Here is a 21,340-nt window from a genome sequence, read left to right as displayed (position 1 = left end):
CTAGGTTCAAGCTCTGGCTTTGTCACCTACTGATTGTGGTTCTAGGGGAAATCAGCTAATCTTCTGTGTGCCTCTGTTTCCTTGTCTGTAAAATGAGGATACTTTTATTCACTAACCCACTAGTTGTTTTGAAGATAAAATGAATTAACATATGTAATAATGCCTAGCACCTAAGTGCTCTGAATGTATTATATTACTTCTCAGTCTTGTTGTTTTTTAAACCTTTATCTAGTAATGTGTATATTCTGAACAGTATCTCATGTTATTAAAAATTCTTTAAAACCATGATAAGTAGAAATATTTTATTATAGTTTTACCAAAATTTAATGAACTGTTCTTTTGAATATTTAGATTGTTTTTACTTTGGTCAACATATATTATACCCATCTGTTCAGTTTAGTTGCTCAGTCTTGTCCAACTCTTGCAACCCCATGGATGGCAGCACGCCAGGCCTCCCTGTCCATCACCAAATCCCGGAGTTCACTCAAACTCATGTCCGTTGAGTCGGTGACGTCATCCAACCATCTCATCCTCTGTCGTCCCCTTCTTCTCCCACCTTCAATTATACATCTAACCATTTACATGAATATTTTCTTCTGATTACTTTCCCAGGTTGGGAGTCAGAAATTTTAATTACTGAGTTAAATAATATGAGTATATTTTTAGAACTTGATGCATTTTGTAAGCTTTCAGAGAGATAGTATCACTGTCTACGCTGGTGGGCATTGTTGAGTAGTACTGCACAGCCTTCCAGTGTGGAGTAGGCTGATTCAGTCAGTCTTTGCTGGTAGCTTAAAGTGATGACTTGTTTTGATGTATGTTTATTTCCTTATCATTGAAGGTGAAAAAAATTCCTCATGTTGATTACTCGTTCATATTTCTTACTATGAATTTTTAATTTATTATTTTGGCCCTCATTTTATGATGGTGTTATGCTTTTCTGATAATCTTTTGAGCCTTTTATATCTACATTAAAAACAACATTTTATCACTTCTGTGGCAAATAACCTTTTCTCAAGTAACTTGACTATTATTTTTTATGTTGTTTAAAATAATTTTAGTCTTGTCAACTTACTTGATCTTTTCCTTCTTGATTTTTTTTTTTTTTTACTTTTGCACTTAAATCTTTTTCCATTTCAGAATTAGGTTAATTATACGTTGGGTGCATGTCGTTTTTTTTGTATTAAAGCTTTAGTTTTTTTACATAGACGTAAGAATCCGGCCTGCAATGCAGGAGGCCTGGATTCAGTCTCTGGGTTGGGAAGATCCCCTGGAGGAGGGCATGGCGACCCACTCTAGTATTCTTACCTGGAGAATCCCATGGACAGAGGAGTCTGGCGGGCTGCAGTCCAAGGGGTTGCGGAGAGTCTGATACAAGTGAGTGAGTGACTAAGCACAGCACAGCATGAACTGCTTAATTAATCTTTATTTGGGGCTGCGGTGTGAGGTGAAATCTAAATTTTTCTCAGGAATGTAACTAGTTTTCCCAACACCACTTACTAAACATTTCCTTTATTTTCCATTTATTTGTGAAGCTTCTATTAACGTCTGTTGCATGCATATATCTTTTAGGGTCCCTTTTCTAGGTATCCTATTCCACTGATTTTTGTTTTCACTTCTCTATTCAATATTATACTCTTTATAGTTATATTTTAATTATTATATATTTATAAGCAACTTTAGTATCTGGTAGAATAAGCTCCCCGAATGTCAGTCTTTTCCAAAATATTTTGAGCTATTTTAGTTTGTTACACGTTTCATTTTGTAAAGTTTCTAAATAGAATTCACTGGAACGTTAGTGTTTTTTCATTAACTACAGAAAAAAATTCTAACAGTCTTTCTCAGTTATAAGGGAAATATGCTTTTGCAAATTACTCTAAGAAGTGACGTATGAAAGGCAGTAATGAAAGGCAGTAGTTGCACTTTGCAGAGGCACGCACTCTGGTGTGTGGTTTTGGTTTGATGTCTTCAGGAGACTATTGCTACCTTATATAGAATTTTCATATTGTTCTTTTTAGGAGTATCAATTTTATACTTTATCTCTTGACTTTTTTCTGTGCCAGATGAAGAGTTACCTCACTCATATCATAATCTGATCCCCCTTGTCCTCTCTGTTTTGAGGTGTTGATCACTGTGTTTGCAGTGGTTGTTTTTAGATTGTTGTTTTTGTAACTTTAATTCAGTTGTTTCTTAATTGGCCTTCTGATTTGGACTGCAAAGAATTTTGTGTTTCCCTCCTTCCCCCTTCTCTTCCTTCATTCCTTTTTTACCTTTTTCTTTCTTTCTGCTTCTTCTGTTGGTTGATAATTCAACTAACAATTGCATTTTTATGGTTGGTAATATTGAAATTCTGTTCTGTAATCATAATGAAGTCTCTTCTGCTTGTATAGACTAATTCTGAAAATTCAAAATAATTTACGTGAGTGTGTCAATGTTATTGACTTTAGCACCAAGTAGTGGGCTGTGCTTAAACTGCTTCACTACAGTTCTGATGCCATGACTGTTATCACTTGATGAGGATGTCTATAGCGTCAAGGTCAACGGATTCTTTTTTTCTATCCTCTGCAAACAACTAAATACATAGTACATTGTAATTTATTTCATTTTTACACACTGACTTTCTTGAACAATTTTTTTTTTCATCCTGAGGTTTGAGTTTTTTGTTTTCCTTTTAGAGAAAATATACCTCCTTCACTCTGTCTGTAATATCTAACTTGTTTCGTACTAGTTTTATCTATTGCTTGTAATCGCTTCCACTTTTCTTCTTAATAACATTTTTGAAGTTGATTGACTTCTAGTTTTAATTTGGGCTGATTGATTTCTAGGTCTTTACTAGGTTTTATCCTTTTCCCCCCTTGAATTCTTGCTTTGTATTTACCATTTTGTGTTTCTACATTTTCCTCATTTTGTTGGCAAACATCCTCAAGAAACTCTCTTAGAATGTTTGCATGGGAGGTAACCACGTGTAATTCTTGCATGTCTCACGCTGACTCACTTTGTATCCTCATTTTACCGACAGTCTGGGTTTGCAGTTCCTTCCATAACCTCGACGATCTTGCCCTGTTGTGTTCTGGCCTGCATGGGTGCTGAGATGATCATCAGATGCCTGTCTGATTCTGCTTCCTTCTTAGGGGATCTGTGTTTTCCCTTCTGTAAGCTTACAGGATCTTTTTCCCCTTGGTGTCACAGAATTTCTTGATGATGGGCATTGGTGTGGGTCTTTTTTATTTATTGTGCTGAGTGGGAAATGCAGTGTTTCTCCATGGGTTATTGCTTAGTATATTTGGCTCTTGATTCGTTTTATTCCCTGGTGGCTCAGTGGTAAAGAATCTGCCTGCAGTGCAGGAGACCCAGGTTCGATCCCTGGTCGGGAAGATCCCCTGGAGAAGGGAATGGTAACCCACTCCAGTATTCTTGCCTGGAGAATTCCATGGATAGGGGAGCCTGACAGGCTACAGTCCATGGGGTCACAAAGAGTTGAGGACACGACTGGGCAACTAACACTTTTCACTGATAACATTTGTACTTTCAGGTATAAAAAAATCATGTGTGGTTGCTTCTCTTTTTCAGGTGTCGCTGCCTATGTTGGCTGGCAGAGCTCCTGAATTCTCAAACCCCTGCCTCAACAAGGTCTTAGTGATGCTGAGGAATTTGTTATTGTGAAAGCTCTTAACGCCCTTACCTGTATGTGTCAATTAGGGCTGCTGCAAAAACCTCATGTCTACAAGTTTGCCAGTGATACGGGTAAGTTTTTGCTTCTTAAAATTAGGATGGGAAACTGAGGGAGTGGTAAGAGAAACCTGGGCTTCCCTGGGGGCTCACGTGGTAAAGAGTCTGCCTGCAGTGCAGGAGGCCTGAGCCCCATCACTGGGTTGGGAAGATCCCCTGGGAAAGGGAATGACTGCAGCTGATTGATAGCATTGTGAAATTTCTAGACCATCTAGAGTCGGATTTTCAGCTCTTTCGTCTCTCTTGTGTGTGTGCACAAGCGTGCGCACCCTCGTGCATGCTTATGCCGGCCTGCGTGTTGTGTGTGAGTGACACGCAGGCCACTCACAGGAGCGTCGGTTCCCCAGCCCAGGCTGGGAAGTACATCTTTGTTTTAATCTGTAGTTAAGTCTTGGTGATCCTTGAAAGACGGAGATTTTTTCTTTTAACACAATGTAGATAAAGGCTTTAACTGCTCTGAAGAGGTAGCTTATGTTTTTGGACACTTGATTGTTAGAGACTGTATGTGAGAGATTGTCTGTCACGTCTATCATTACACGGATCGCCGGTTGAACACTTGCCGTATTGCCATTACTACTGTTAGTAATTTTATTAACCAATGAAAGGATAATTCCTTGACCTTTATAATAGTTAACCTATGCTTATCAATTTAAAATTCAGAATAAGAACAAACAGGTATATGTGACCCTTTGTAAAAGTAAAAATATTAGAAGCTTTTATTAGTTTTTGTATCACTTCATTTTAAGGAAGTAACCAATGTGAGATTGCAAGTTGGCTTTGTACCGAGAAGACATGAAATCTTAGACAATTACCTTTTGAGATAAAATATTTTATTACTGCTTAATGCTTTGCCAATAGAATTTATAAAAACTCAAAATTAGTTAGATTTGATTGGTAAGTTTTTCTTGAGGTAATCCTTGGAGAAAAAAAGACAAAGAAATTATTTTGATTATATAAATTAGATGGTTAGATAGTAGAGGTATAAAATTTCTGGAAGTATTTATGCATGAATATAGATTTTCCAAAGAAAAAAGTTGTGGAAATTTGAGTATATGTAGATTTCTTATTGTACACTCTAACAATATCTATAATCATTCTTTTAGATTGTAATCCTAATTTGAATTTGTTGATGATTATGTTAAAAAGAATTTAATAGTGAAGTTTTGAGTGTTGGCAATGTAATTGTGATAAAAATCTCTGCTACACTGAAATGCTTTTTTGTGTGTGTAATCGACAAAGTACTAAACCTTGAGGGAATCATCTTTTTTCCTCAGTTTTTAAAGAGCTAATAGCTTGGGAAGCAAAAATTACTAATATAATAAAAGAGGTAGAACGTCTTTTGAGTTTCTTGTCCTGTGTAGTATAAGGCAGATGTAGAAAGCACCCCTTTTCACATAAGAATATGAAAGAGAAAATGTATCATCCTAACAAATATCTTGCTGCCTGGAATATTTTCCTGCTCATTTCTCACATCAACGTTGTTCTTTTTCCTCCTGTGAAAGTGGCATTGCCTTTTAAGGGTCAAATTTTCCTTGCTTTTGACTTTGATATTCTTTATTCTGATGAAAATCCTCTGTATATATATGTATTTATATATTATAACTTCACATAATGTATTCTGTTGCTTATTTGGAAATTACTTTTGATATTTAATATAGTATATAAGTAGCATTTTATTTATCTGCAAAATGGATGTCTGTCCATTTTCAAGCAAAAATTATCATAAAATATAGTTTTTTACCTCTCGTCAAAATCTACAGAGATTTTTCTGAGTTCTGCTGTTTCTCGTCGGGGTCTTCAAGTATCTTAAGTTTAACATAAAAGTAATTATCTTAAGGTATAGAATAAATTTGGAGCATTTTGGATGTGGAACTCCCTTGGAACTAGAACTGAATGTGATACTACCTATGGGGATGAAGACGAGCCTTGCTGAGAAAAATCAAGCAAACAGTCATTTGTTGGCATTTTGAACTGTTGAAAAGAAAAATGTGTTTAATAACTTAGAAACACCTACTTACTTAAAAACCAGATGATAAACTGTGTGCCTCTCTCTGTTGTTCTGTCTTTATGTGTGGTTAGTCTGTTCTAGTGATTCTTAATGGGAATTGGGTTGGTGGTGGTGATAACTATAATTGATATTAATCAGTCTTCCCACTTTGAATTTATGAAAACTGACCTTTCCCTCTTGTCGTCGTTGTTCAGTGGCCAAGTCATGTCCTAGTCTTTGCGACCCCATGGACTGTGGCCCATCTTAACTCTTTAATAGTGGGCAGCATTTGTTTTCTGCCTTTCAGTCTCAATTCATATTGCCTTGTGAATGAATTCATGAGTATTCGTCTTTGATACGATCAGATCTTTGCCTGTAAATGAGTGTCAGTCAGGTGAGATCATTCCCTTCATCCAAGCCGCGACTTGGAGGAGAAACGCCTTCACCGTTCCTTGCCTGTGTGGTGGCTGTGCGTCCCTGGACCTCCGTCAGGTGGATGACATGGGGTCACAGTCTGCCGTGTGCTGCTGGGACTCGAGTCTCTGTCCTGTGGTTTTTAAGTCAGTCTCGTGAGTGAGGACGTGTCCCCCATCGTCAGCCCTGACTGAAAACATGACAGTTTGAATCCCAAGGAAAGAGGGACCTGTTTTTGCCCCCTTACGGTATTGTTCATAGTTATGGGCGGGAATAGTATGACATCAGAGTGTTCGCCTGGCTCAGTTTATGTCCCAGGACAGTCAGAGGCAACCTGATAGTAACATTTGGTATAATCCCTGTATCAGTAGTGTTGTAAGGGAAGCATTTGTTGATCTTAATAGTGGGAAACTCTTTATGAACATGGTATCTTGATAGTGTGGAACTCTTTATGAACGTGGTTGAATCCATGCCTTTTTTTTCCCTCTTAGCCCCCTTTCTGTGTCATCCCAACCTATAGATACGCTATGGTGCTGTGGGATTTATCACCGTGGTAGCTCACCAACTAAGCACAGCTGATGTCTACTGCAAACTGATGCCTTACCTTGATCCATATATTACTCAACCAATAATACAGGTATGCGTGTTCCAGCTTGGAATCAATCCTCCCTTCCAACTGTGCCCCTTTAAGAAAGAGGTTTGGAGAGTCCTGTTTTTATTTAAACTTTTAAAGATTTAAATTGGACTACAGACTTCTCCCATTTCTTTCAAGGTAGTTAATGTTCATGAACAAACGCTCTGGAAGGTGAGAGGAGTCCAGGGAGCCGCTATGCTGTCCAGCATGTTGAGTGTAACACAGCGCTCAGTGGCTCACCCTTTCTCCTTTTGTGCAGTGTCTGAAGCATCTTCTGTTAAGGGAAGTGTAGCAGGAATATATATTGATGGACCTGCTTTTGTTGTATAGCTGATTTCAGCCCAAGTCCACATTGATAATAAATTGGAATCAGGCTTTTTCCAAAATTGGTTTTTAGAGCACTCACTGGTTCTGGTTTCTTTCGTTTTTTTTCTCTTTTTAATCTCCAGACAACTGACCCCTCTTGCTCCCCACCCCTCCCCCACCCCTTCCCAAGCAGTGTAGCACCTGTTGATTAACTTTGGGTCTTTGGTTTGTACCAGGCAATTATTTATCCAGCTTGTCAGTGTAGATACCCTTCATTTTGCTGGACAGCCAGCTATCAAAATATTGATAGATATTTAAATTGAATGGACTTTTGAGAGGTGACTCTAGTTGCTAAAGCATCCTAAAATACTCATTTTGCCTTTGCAAGTTCCTATTCCTCCCTAGCTTTCTCCTACTTTTATAAGCCCAGTGTGCTTTCCCTGTGGTTGGGGTAAATGACCTTGGATATCCTTTGCAAAAAAGGCTGTGACTCCCTTCAGTCTTTCCTTTTCATAATAGATTAATCCAGTGTGGGGAATCATCATTCTTTCTTTCCTAGAGTTTGTAAAGTAAAATTTTCATCCTGAGAACAATTTATCTATCTGTGAAAGATGGATAATATTGCTAAAAATATGACCTCCTTTTTTGAAGTTTGTTAAGGCTTTCTTAGAAGCCAGGTCTAGAGATTCCTACTGCTTTGACTGCTTATTCTCTTTTGAGCCATAGAAGTTTGGCTCTTTGGAGAAGGCAGTGGCAGCCCATTTCAGTACTCTTGCCTGGAAAATCCCATGGACAGAGGAGCCTGGTAAGCCACAGTCCGTGGGGTCACAAAGAGTCGGACACGACTGAGCGACTTCACTTCACTCACTTCTTACTTTATCACTGGAGAAGGAAATGGCCATTCACTCCAGTATGCTTGCCTGGAGAATCCCATGGACAGGGGAGCCTGGCGGGCCGTGGTCCATGGGGTCGCAGAGTCAGACGCGACTGAAGGGACTGAACAAGCAAGCAAGTTTGGCTCTTAAACTATTAATGAAAAAAAGGAGTGTTTCTGGGATTGAAAAATGGCATTCATTTGTAATAACTTTTAGTTGTGTTTCACTGAAATAAACCTGATATTTACGTGGTTTGTTAGAAATCTGCACCATTGTCCTTGTTTCTCAGAAATTGTTATTCGTGTTACTCTTTGCTTTTATCATTGTTGGATATTTTGAAAGGCCAGGTTTAGGAGTTGAGAGACTGCTTATCTATATGCTTTACAGTTCTTACTTTTCTGCGGTTTGGATTAGACAAAAGATAACCTTTGTAGGCTGGTTTCTATCAGCCAACTCACCAGGTAGTTAAATCTATCTAAAAAAGTCCTCTTGGTTACTGTTGAACGCCTTTTATTATAAACGCATTGACAAGGAGAATATTCTTGGGGATGAAAAAAGAAGAGATTTTAAGCACTCTATGGAGAGAGTAATGTTTTTTAGAAGTGGTTGAAGCTATTGGGAAAACCTGCTGACTGAGGGTGGCCTTGTGGCTGTTAGAAAAAAAATTACAGAACACAAATGCAGTAAAGAAAACTCTTGGTTTAATTCAGCTCAAATTTAGAGTCTTCGCTGTATGCAAGCAGCTAAAATGCTGGGACTCACAATGTGTCTTAGATCGAATAAACCCGCAGTTTACTGCTGTATCTTGGAAATCTGTGGGTTTGAATCCTTGTTAACAAATCGCATTAGAAGTAGGAATCCTTGTTATTATGCTTGGCATTATTCACATCTAGACTCAGCATCCTGTTCTAGAGGGACGTGTGAATCCTAGGGAAGACGAAGTAGGAGTGTAACTGGTTAGAAAGAAAGGGTACGGTTCCTGAAAAGATGTCCGTGGGCCTTAAAGTGAATGCTTGGGGTCACCATGAATAAGTGACTTTTAAGTCTGTGGGGCATGATGGTTAAGAGCATGAATATTGGTCACTGTCTTGTCTAAGAGAAACGAAGAGGAGAAAACACCTGCTGTGGAGAGAGAATCGGTTCGCTTCGGGAGATAAATCCTTTCTCAGATTGATGCCTGTCACTGACTGTCTGGTGCTGTCTGATGCCCACATGGGGTTTGGGTGATTGAACGCTGCAATAGGCTTCTGTGGGATGCTGGTTAATAACCACCTTGGTTCTTTGAGGTCTGACTTTATCTGGAGACTTAAGGTGCCTCTGAAAGTCCCTTGCAAACCAGTGTTTCTGTTTCCTGTGTTTCAGAGGACTTCAATTTGATATGACTTGAATTGCCAGAGAGCTTGTTTCTTGGAGTTTTCTTTTAACCTTGGCTTGTACGTTAGATGTATTTTCCAGTTTATGGAAAATTGGGTATGGAATCACATTTTCTAGTTCTTTCTTCTGAGCAAGTAATTCTTATCCTATCAAAAAGATTTCCTCATGCAATAAAAAGCACCCCAGTTTAGATGTTTCTTGGAACGTGAATAGTGTGATTCTTTTGTATCCCTCTCTTCCATGCAAATCCTGTATATTAAGCTGAAATCTTCTATGCGGAAGTCTTCTCTTCCGTGTAAGTCGTTAGTCATTTTGTGGAGCCGCCTTAGCTCCTGATTGTTGCTTGTCCCCGTGCAGTGGGTGTCAGTTTCCCGCTGCCCGGGGCAAAGGGAGGGCGAGGGGAGGGGCGGCATCCATAGCCCTTCTGCGTCCTGCTGCTCCTCTTCCCAGCCCCGGTGCCCTGCGGGCTCCCCGGCGCCAGCCTGCACCCCTGGGGTCCCAATGGAAGCTCTGCACTCTCCCTGACTTGTGCTCCTGAGCCTCAGTGCTTGAGGTCCTCACTCATCTCCTTTCTGTGAGTGGAAACGGGGAACACGGAATCCCCTGTTGTATGCTGTTTCTGTGAATAATCTTAGGGGACTAGTCACAGATGGTCTCAGGAGACTCCTCAGGGGCAGGGATGCTCTGCTTCAAGGGCTAGGTGCTGCTGCCGGAAAGGACGGCAGGCTAGAGTCTCCGAGGCCCTCAGCTGCACAGCACGGCACCGGCTTCCCCGGCTTGAGAACACACAGTGAGTCTATTTTCTGTGTTGTGTGCCTGTCCTTGAAATAGGTTTGATGAGTAGATATTGGCATCATTTTGTTAGATAAGGAAACTGAGGCTCAGTGAGGGTAGTTAAGCTCCTATGCATGCATAGTTAGTGAATTACATTTCAAAGCTAATGTCGGAACCTAAACCTGTCTTCACTCTACATGCCTCCCCCAACCCCCGCCCCACCACTGCAAAGTGCCATCTTGCCTGTCAGAGTGCCCAGAGGATAAGGAACTAAAGCTGAGAGGCTTGCTGGGGTTTTATGTGGACTTAGGAAGAGGCCCCTGGGCAGCTCTTCTCTTCCAGCCCTTTGCGAGTCTGTCTTTTTGGTCCCTGTGCTTCTGAGTTTGTTGGGATTCCTGGAAGAGGCCTGAAGCCAGAGGAGGCTTTGGAGGTGGGAACTGAGTCCTTGTCCTAATGTCAGGAATACAGAGGGGAGAAATTAGCCTCTGCAGAATTTACCCTCCTGCAGAATTCTTTTTTTTTTTTTTTTTTTTTTGGCTTGGGGTTCTTCAGGGCTCTTTTCTGTAGGACCACATGGGGACACTTGAGATACGGTGTGACTAACAGAGGCCTCTCCAGAGCAGCCTAGCATTGCTTCCCTGATATATTCAGAGTACCAGATAATAGACTTAAAGTACACTTCTGGAACATTACCTCTGTGGGAGTTGATATCTGCCTGTCCTCCAGATTTACAATAGGATTTCCCATCTGGAGGTAACATGTCAGGATTATTTTAGATTGATCTCATCAATAAGAGCTCCCTGTTTTTTTTTCATATTCATTTAATCAGATGCTAGAACAGATACTTTAATTAACATTTTAAACTTGTACATCTTTTTAACTAAAAACATTTTGACTTGCTAGTATCGATGCATGGTGTAAAATTGAAAAGGTATATAAGAAGATATACAATAAAATGTAAGTTTTCGTCTAATCTCTGACTCCTGGCCATCCATTTTTCTTTCTCTCTTGATTGTGAATTTTATACTTTTGTGTGCTAAATCGCTTTACACTACACAGTTGGCCCTCTGTATCCACACATTCCACATCCATGAATTCAACCACCGTGGGTCAAAAATATTAAAAAAAAAAAAAAAATTCCGGAAAGTTCCGAAGAGCAAAACTTGAATTTGCCTCATACTGGTAACTATTTGCATATTATTTACATTGTATTTACAACTTTTTAAAAATAATATTGACATTGTTTTAGATATGATAAGTAATCTAGAGGTAATTTAAAGTATATAGGAAGCCGTTTGTCAGTTCCTTGCAAATACTGTGCTGCCATTTTATTGAGGGGATCAAGCATCTGGATTTTGTTGGGGGTCCTGAGGATGACTGTATAGTGTTGGATTTGTTCTACAGTGAAAGTTATTTGGAGTTGGTTTGATGATGTTACGCCTTGGTTTTGAGCTTTGTTAGGAGAGATCCAGATCAGCCTGTGGTCAGTGGCCAGCTTAGCTCGATTCCTAGGGACTCATGAGGACGTGATGCTCTGTGTGGTAAGAGGTCTCCCACTTCCGGCTGGTAGGAGCAGAGTGAGTGATCCCCGGCCTTGTCAGCTCTGGGGTTGTTTGGCTTGCTGCTTTCTGTTGCCTTTTCCTGGTCCCAGGTGCGGGTGCTCATACGCATGTAGCTCAGCGCTCGGTGGGAGACTGGCGGCGCCCTGACCACAGCTCTGGCTTGGCAGGGGGTCTCTCTTCTTCAAGGCTCTGCCCCATGCTTGGCCATTTGGCTTCCTGGAACTCTGATTTGTCTCTTGAACATGGCTCTGATGAACTCCCGAGTCCCCCCCACCATCACCCTCCTCATGCCATGGTCTGGAAACTCTCCAAAGAGTAAGCTGGGACAGTCATCGGACTCACCTTTATCTGGGGGAATCAGAGCCCTGTGCTTCGTGCTTTCCAGTGTCTGAAAAGTGTCATCTCATATTTTTTGTCTGGTTTCAGAGTTGTTTTAAATGGGAGGGTAAATCTTGTCCCTGTTATACATCATGGCTGGAAGCAGAAGTCTGACGGATATTAAGGGACTACACTTTTGCTGTAAATGATAGAGTGTGAAAGACGAGATCTCTTCAAGAAAATTAGAGATACCAAGGGAACCGTTCATGCAAAGATGGGCTCAATAAAGGACAGAAACAGTGTGGATCTAACAGAAGCAGATGATATTAAGAAGAGGTGGTAAGAATATACAGAAGAATAATACAAAAAAGATCTTCAGACCCAGATAGTCACGATGGTAAGATCACTAACCTGCAGCCATATGTCCTGAAGTGCAATGTTAAGTGGGCCTTAGGATGCATCACTACGAACAAATGCACTCAATATGCCAGCAGATTTGGAAAACTCAGCAGGGGCCTCAGGACTAAAAAGGGTCAGTTTTTTTTCCAGTCCCAAAGAAAGGCATTGCCAAAGAATGCTCAAATTACTGCACAATTGCACTCAGCTCACACACTAGCAAAGAAATGCTCAAAATTATCCAAGTCAGGCTTCAGTAGTACGTGAACCGTGAACCTACAGATGTTCAAGTTGGATTTAGAAAAGGCAGAAGAACCAGAGATCGTTACCAACCTCCAATGGGTCATCGAAAAAGCAAGAGAATTCCAGAAAAACATCTGCTTCATTGATGATGCCAAAGGCTTTGACTGTGTGGATCACAATAAACTGTGGAAAATTCTGAAAGAGATGGGATTATCAGACCACCTTCCATGCCTCCTGAGAAATCTGTATGCAGGTCAGGAAGCAACAGTTAGAACTGGACATGGAACAAAAGACTGGTTCCAAATGGGGAAAGAAGTATGTCAAGGCTGTATATTGTCATCCTACGTATTTAACTTCTATGCAGAGTACATCATGAGAAACGCTAGGCTGGATGAAGCACAAGCTAGATCAAGATTGCCAGGAGGAATATCAATAGCCTCCGATATGCAGATGGTACCACCCTTATGGCAGAAAGTGAAGAGGAACTAATGAGCCTCTTGATGAAAATGAAAGAGGAGAGTGAAGAAGCTGACTTAAAGCTTATCATTCAGAAAACTAAGATCATGGCATCCAGTCCCATCACTTCATGGCAAATAGAGGGGGAAACAATGGAAACAGTGAGAGACTTTATTTTCTTGGGCTCCAGAATCACTGCAGATGGTGACTGCAGCCATGAAATTAAAGGATGCTTGCTCCTTGGAAGAAAAGCTACGACCAACCTAGACAGCCTGTTAAAAAGCAGAGACATTACTTTGCCAACAAAAGTCCGTCTTGTCAAAGTTGTGGGTTTCCAGTAGTTATGTATTGATGTGAGAGTTGGGACTATAAAGAAAGCTGAGCGCTGAAGAATTGATGCTTTTGAACTGTGGTGTTGGAGAAGACTCTTGAGAGTCCCTTGGACTGCAAGGAGATCCAACTAGTCCATCTTAAAGGAAATCAGTACTGAATATTCATTGGAAGGACTGATGCTGAGGCTGAAACTCCAATACTTTGGCTACCTGATGTGAAGAACTGACTCATTGGAAAAGACCGCGATGCTGGGAAAGATGTAAGGCGAGAGACGGGGACGACAGAGGATGAGATGGTTGGATGGCATCACCGATGCGATGGACATGAGTTTGAGCAGGCTTCGGGGAGTTGGTGATGAACAGGGAAGCCTGGTGTTCATGGGTTCTCAGAGAGTCGGACATGACTGAGCACCTGAACTGAGCTGATAGTCCTTGTCAGGGTTTTTTCTTTGTGTTTTGATGATGCATTCCTAACATTTTTTAATTGAGATATAATTCATAGACATTTAGTGTTTAAAAGCATACACTTCAGTGGTTTTTAGTGTATTCACAAAGTTGTGAAACCATCACCACTGTCTAATTCTATAACATTTTCTATAATATGTGAAGTTGCTGAGTCGTGTCTGACTCTTTGGGGAAACACTCAGACAGTATGTAGTCTGCCAATCTGCCCCGTCCCTGGGAGTCTCCAGGCAAGAATACTGGAGTGGGTAGCCATTCCCTTCTCCAGGGGATCTTCCTGACCCAGGGGGGTCTCCTGCATTGCAGGCTGACTCTTTACCATCTGAGCTGCCAGGGAAGCCCCCCGGGACATTTCCGTCAGCCTGCAGGGGGCACCCTTGTGTGTCAGCAGCGGCTCCCTCTCTGGGTCGGCTCGGTGTTTCTGGGAGTGTGCCTGTCTTGGGTGTTCCGTGTAAATGGGGTCACACAGGACGTAACTTTTGTGACTGGCTGCTTTTGCTGAGCAGAATCTGTCTAGAGCTCCATGGTCGGGGAGTCTCTCCACTCAGCCTTCTTTCTGGCCTTCCCTTGTGTGGACTGAAGCAGAGCTGTCCTTTCCTGTGAGCTGAAACGTAGGCTAGAAAGAGTAGAACTGTTAGCTGTGTCATTGTCTAAGCAGATGTTAGGAGAAATGTCAATAAATGAATTTCAGGTTAATATTGGAAAAAATTTGTCAAGGATGTTGTACAAGTATTATACTTTCATGTTATTTTATTTCACTATTTCTTAGCTTTTTGACTTTCTCGAGTTGATTTTCCTCTTGTGCCAGTGGATTGTGACTATTACTTTAAGCTCCAGTTTTAGAGGGATTTTAGATTGAGGCCTTAGGGAATTGCCATTTGATTACTTTTTTCATTTGCATAATCAAAACATTCTACAGGAGTTTGTGGAGGTTGGAAAGTCAAGAAAACGCAGAACTGCTTCAAGTACCGGAATGTTTACTTTGCACATCGAATTCATTATTTAAATGAGTATTCATTGGACTTCCCTGGTGGCTCAGCCGGTAAAGCCTCTGTCTACAATGAGGGAGACCGGGGTTCGAGCCCTGGGTTGGGAAGATTCCCTGGAGAAGGAAATGGCAATCCACTCCAGTAGTATTGCCTGGAAAATCTCATGGACAGAGGAGCCTGGCAGGCTGCAGTCTATGGGGTTGCAAAGAGTCGGACACGACTGAGCGACTTCCCTTCACTTGACTTGAAGTGGTTTGTCTTATGTGGATTAACTTACTGAAATTTTATAATAGTCTTATAAGATGGGTGCTGGTAATTATCCTCATAGGTAAATAGAGGTCCAGAGACAGTGGGTGGCTTGCTCATGGCCATACAGATTGTAAGTAGTGCGGCTGGAATTTGAACCGAAGCGGCCTGACTCTAGTCTTCCTGTTACCTGAAGAATGCAAGTGTGTTGCTTCCATTTGCCTGTCAGTCCATGAGGCGTGTGTTCAGAATGCTCAGAGTGCTTCATGTGTCACAGAGTGCCTTCCCAGCAGGGTCCCACCACATGTTCCAGCACATCTAGGGACAAAGTCCCAGTACACGCGCTTTCTTCGGCTTCATACTGTACTTGCAGAATTTTTGTTTAGATTTGTTTGATAAAGGTTTGTTTATTCAAAGTTATAGATTAAAGATCTACCGGGCACTGTATGAAGTTCTTTGGAGATTTCAAAGGCGAATTATATTTGAATGTTGCCTTTTAGAAAGAATGTGAAGATATAAATCATGATACAAAGTAGAAAATGCCCAATAGAAGGCAAGTGTCCTCGGAGATCAGAGTAATGTTGTTCTGTATTGATCATTTCTTTTTCTCTTGCCTTTGCTTGCTTCATTTTACTGTTCTGACTCTTAAATTTTAAAATGAGTGGTTTGACCCTTCAGTTGTTAGTCATTTTGAGGCCTCTTATGACTTGCAAAATAATGTAGGACATATGGTTTTATTTGTTTTTAGGGAATGACAGAGGAAGAGGAAGAGAAGCTTTTGGCTCTGAAAGACTTCATGATGAAATCGAACAAAGCAAAGGCCAATATAGTGGATCAGAGTCATCTCCATGACAGTAGTCAGAAAGGTGTAATTGATTTGGCAGCCTTAGGTATAACTGGGAGACAAGTTGACCTTGTTAAAACCAAACAGGAACCAGATGACAAGCGAGGTTAGTACATTTCTGTGTGTGCGTGTTAGCTTGTTATTATTAGTTGTTGCATAAGTTTTTAGTAGTGGAACTAAGAAGTCACATTTCTCACATGTAGAACTTTCAAATACAGTGAGTGGATGACTCCATTTATATTTAATAGCATGAAGGCTAAGGAGAGGAAAGGTGGAGAAGCGGACGTACAGTTGAGAAATTAAGTAACTTTGCAAATTCCTGGATTTGTACGTGTGGAGTCAGAATTCAATCCAAAGTCTGACTCCAAAGCCTGGCTGCCTCTGTGGAAGTATATGATTGAAGGCAACATTCTATTTTTTAATCCTTTAAGCACCAACCCAAGGTCAATATGTAGAATGAGGGTGAAGTTTCCTAGCTTGTTACTAGTGGGTAATGGCCAGTGAATTGACTAGTCCTGCAAAGGAGAGATGCATTCATGATTTGAAAGTGAAAGTGTTAGTCGTACCGTGTGCCTGACTCTGTGATCCCATGGACTGTATGTAGCCCACCAGGCTCCTCTGTACGTGGAATTTTCATGATTTTCAGTCTTGAGATTTAAACCTGTTGGCTCTTGTGCCATTGACATTGATTGTGTAAGGGTTTTAAAATCTCATGCATTCTTCCCTTGCACCTTTTGTGGAGATATGCTCACTTCCAAGTACATGCCTTTTAAAATCCTTATATTCCAGCATCGGGCTTTCTCTGTGGTTGGGTGGTAAAGAATCCACCTGCTATGCGGAAACACAGGTTTGATCCCTGGGTTGGGAAGATTCCCTGGAGAAGGAAATGGCAACCCACTTCAGTGTTCTTGCCTGAAAAATCCCATGGACAGAGGAGCCTGGTGAGCTACAGTCCATGTGGCTGCAAAGAGTCAGACACGATTTAGCAACCTAACAACAGCATTCTAGTATCAGATTTTGAGGGCAGCTGATGAATTACTTTCAAAAAAGAAAAGACCTCTAACTGTTGAACTTGGAATAAACTATTTGCAACTTAACTATTAACGGTTTACAGCAGTGATGCCCAACCTTTTTGGCACCAGTGACCGACAATTTTTCCACAGGTGAGAGATGAGGTTGGTTTCTGTTTCACTGGCTATTCACCTTTTGCTATGCAGCCTGGTTCCTAACCGGCCACGACTTGGGGGTGGGGACCCCTGATTTATAGCCATAAAATGTAAAGCATTTATATAGTTTGATAAGGAAAACCACAAGCTCCCGAGAGAAAAATAGTGAAGGATTTGAACATACAAGTGATAGAATAAAAATTCACATTTAAAAGGTAAACAATGAAATGAATGCAAATAGAAACGAGATGCCATTCTCTGCCTTTGTGACTAGTGAAGACTGATGATGCTTGTGTCAGCAAGTGGCAGGGAATGGGCATTTTCACTAAATTCACTGTTTTTGAGCTTATAAATGGAACATATTATTAATATGATTTTTTTTTTTTACTATTTGACTTATGTTTTCAGTTCTGGAAATTCCTTATAGAAACGCTGACAGACCTGTGAAGGAATATGCATAAGAATGCAGATGACTTTTCATTTCTTTTTTTCACCCCATGTAACTGACTCTGGATATAGAGAGGTCATATTTATCAGTGTAGTCAGGACATTTGAAAAAGTTATATTTTTGTTGGTTCTTCAGATAAGGTGGTTCCTTGAAATTGAGCCAGCCTTGGACAACTAGGCAGCAGTTAGGTCTAATTACTAACACTACTGAAAGTGCATCTGTCCATCTGCCCTAGAGATGAAATGAGAACTAACATGTTTCTCTGTGAATATAAATAAATCGGCCCTCATGAAGAACAAATAGCTCATGAGTCCGTGCTATCCCCCTTCCTCTGCCCCATGCACGCAGAGAGTAATACAAGCACGGATTTGTCATAGAGGCTTCCTTCAGATTATTCTGATCTTTTTTCATAGCTAGAAAACATGGGAAACAAGACTCAAATGTCAGTGAAGAGTGGAAAAGCATGTTTGGCTCTCTGGAACCACCGAGCATGCAGCAGGCCCTGCCTAAAGGGAGTGATCAGGAGGTGATGCCGGCTGGGAAGCCGCCTCGTTCCGAGTCCTCCGCTGCTATCTGCGTCCCTTTGTCGACTTCTCCGCAGGTATTGTCATCCCGCAGTAGCGCGCGTTTTGTCTGTGGATCTCATTCTACTGTTTTGGATGTTTAGAGGCTGTGTACTGTACCGGAAAAATCAGTACAGTGACTTGTCTTTTAGGAAGGACGTTTTTCTTTGCACGAGAGGTTTATCTTCATAGTCAAAGGGAAGTCTAGTATTGAAAGCACCAAATAAGGTGATCTGAAACTGGGGTGAAGATGTCATTATGAACTAGGATTCTACTCCTAGGCTGCAGTGAACCTTTAAAATCTTTTTATTCTTCATTTAATATAGCATAGTTATATCTGTAAGATAGCAAAAATACTTCTGGGAAGAAAAGTCCCAAGTTTACTCTGTGTGAGAAATGTCATGATTTAGATATATTTGAAGTAAGTTTTTTAATTTGCGTTAATTCTTCCCTAGGCAATTCTATTTTAATTGAATCAACTGATAAATTAAAATTCACTTTCTTTGTCTCAGTTAATGAGTATTTTTGTTTAATGTTATTGGCTACACTGAGAATGTTTTTAAAATATGGAGATTTGGAATTAGTGGTTAAACTTTATTTTAATTAGATTTTCACTGAGAAAATATGTCCCTGTATTTAGATGGATTTAAAAATTGGTACATTAATAAGGACAAAAGTCTGGTGTAATAGAGAGAACGTGGGTAGATTTTAATCATCAAACAGACTTTACTTATGACACAGATACTTACTCTTTTGGTTTTGCAGGTTCCAGAAGTGACAAATGTCCAAAATAGAAAACCAACAGTACAGGTTTTCAGTAGCACAATTTTACCGTCCACTTCCCAGATCCGGATCACAACGTGTAAAGCTGAGCTTCAGCAGCTCATACAGCAGAAAACGGGGAGCAGTGGCAGTGCGCGAGAGGATAGCTAAGCAGATGATGGGAAACGCCGGAGTGGGAGAGTAAACCCCCACCACCTGGTGCGTGTGCTGTTGAGGGGCGGTGGTATTCCAGCCCGGGTGCCTGGGCCTGGAATCCAGTGGAAGAAAGTGGTGACAGTTACTGGCAGAGGAAGTGATCCCCAAGCTGTCACTTTGAAAGCCCACGATCCCTAATGTTCTTTCCCAGGTGGTCGCAGGGGCTGAGACTCCACGGCTCCCAGTGGCAGGGGAGCCAGGTTTGCTTCCTGGTCCTGGAACTAGATCCTGCATACTGCACCTGAGACCCGGTGCAACCTAAGTATACATGTATATACAAAAGAAAGCCCACAGGAAGAGCCGAGAAGTGAGAAATCCCAGCTCGGTGCCTGTGGAGTTCGGGTCTTCTCGGCTCTGGCAGTGCCTGTAGGCCTGTCATCTGCTGTTCTCACTTGCCGGTGGCCCACGTTCCCCATTGGTAGTGCTGGGTTTTACCTGCTTAGTGCCTGCTTAGTGTCATGCCACTTTCCCACTAAATGTCAGACTTCCTTGAGTAAACTCTGGCATTCAACTTCTGAGGGGTTTAATAGCTATGAATTTCTTTAAAAAATAGGTAGAAACATTTGGAAAATAATGAGTGCTTTAAAAATAAACCAAAATCACCTATAACCAACCATCACTCAGCAATCATCAACATTAAGATTTTTGGAAAAACACTTCTGCATTCTGATAAAATTTGGAGAAACTTAAGAGAGATTTCAGATGGAAATTGTGGCTCAGTTGTGTTAACAGACATGCCCAGTGTTATGTGATGGAGCTCATCTCTGACATTGGATTGGCAGATTTTTAAAAACATTTTTAATGAGTTTCTGTATAGATTTTAATAATAAAAATGTATCTTGAAAACTGAGATGAAATATATGCTTATGGGTTAGTCAGTACAGTCGCTCAGTCGTGTCTGACTGTGACGCCATGGGCCACAGCACGCCAGGCCTCCCTGTCCATCACCTACTCCCAGAGCTTGCTCAAACTCTTGTCCATTGAGTTGGTGATGCCATCCAACCATCTCATCCTCTGTCATCCCCTTTTCCTCCTGCCTTCAATCTTTCCCAGCATCAGGGTCTTTTCAGATGAGTGAGTTCTTTGCATCAGGTGGCCAAAGTATTGGGTAGAGATTGAAAAACCACATGAGTTCCCACAGACTTCCATTGTGAGTGTAGGAAAAATGCCAGTAGAGACCAATGATTTAAAGACTTCAGAAATCTTAATAAGTGGTCTTTTGAGTCACATAATTTTTTTTTTTCTTTTAAGAAAAATACCCTGGAATGTTTGTTTCTAAAATACAGTTCAATACGGTTTATCAGTCCGGCTTTAAAAACAAAAACTGTCGATCACACACTGTCTATTTGACTATAGAATCTGTCTTTATAAGTGGCATTTTATACTTAAGTGAAGCTATACGTTTTATTCTGTAATCCCAGGAAAGGTATCAGATTTTGTGGTTCATGAAATGTGCCATGACTGTTGGACTTTTGATGTTTTTCTTTCCACACTTGAGTGGTTTTGTGAAATAGATTTTCTGGGGGAAATGTTCAACCTAGCCTGCTCTATTATCTAGACTTCATGGCAGAGTGTTTTGAGTATTCTCAAATCCAGCATATCCTCCCTGGAAATCACACTCAGCTGTTCTTTCCACACATGTGAGCTAGAGATGCAGGGGGAATGGTATTTTTCTGCTGACTGTGCCAGGTTCGGCAATGGTCTTGGTTTCCGCTTTGTTTCTTGGTAAAAGAAATGAGTTGATTTTAAGATGACGTTGTTACTCAGCAGGCATAGATCCTTCAGTATAGCTTTTTCTAAAAAATTATTTATTTTTAACTGGAGGATGATTGCTTTACATTACTATATTGACTTCTGGTTGCAAAAAGATATGACACTGAAATATGAACTCTCCAGGTTGGTAGGTGCCCATTATGCTACTGGGGAAGAGCAGAGAAATAACTCCAGAAGGAATTAAGAGGCTACGCCAAAGCGGAAACAACTCCAAGTTTGCGATATGGACTGGTGGTGAACTAAAGTCCGGTGCTGGAAAGAACAACATTGCATAGGAAGCTGGAATGTTAGGTCCGTGAATCAGGGTAAATTGGAAGTGGTCAAACAGGAGATGGCACGAGTGAACATTGTATTCTAGGAATCAGTGAACTAAGATGGACTGGAATGGGTGAATTTAACTCAGATGACCATCATCTCCGGTGCTGTGCCTGGACATGCCCTGTGGAACACTCCAGGTCCTGAATCTAGAAG

The 21,340-nt window shown here is 41.0% G+C and overlaps 1 protein-coding gene and 1 non-coding gene across 2 annotated transcripts; both read left to right on the top strand.

Moving 5' to 3' along the window:
• Positions 3,305-3,375, top strand: TRNAC-GCA. The gene has a single exon. It is a non-coding gene; the product is annotated as a tRNA-Cys (tRNA).
• On the top strand, positions 3,574-19,051 carry LOC108636378 (phosphoinositide 3-kinase regulatory subunit 4-like). The gene is made up of 4 exons (XM_018050673.1): positions 3,574-3,744; positions 15,846-16,047; positions 17,969-18,156; positions 18,884-19,051. The coding sequence occupies exons 1-4, from the start codon at positions 3,718-3,720 to the stop codon at positions 19,049-19,051; spliced, it is 585 nt and encodes a 194-aa protein (XP_017906162.1). The 5' UTR covers positions 3,574-3,717.

The sequence above is a fragment of the Capra hircus genome, chromosome 1, assembly GCF_001704415.2.
Source record: "Capra hircus breed San Clemente chromosome 1, ASM170441v1, whole genome shotgun sequence".
Taxonomy (NCBI): Eukaryota; Metazoa; Chordata; class Mammalia; order Artiodactyla; family Bovidae; genus Capra; species Capra hircus.
The sequence above is the reverse complement of the archived record's forward strand: the minus strand, read 5'-3'. Positions and strand labels throughout refer to the sequence as shown.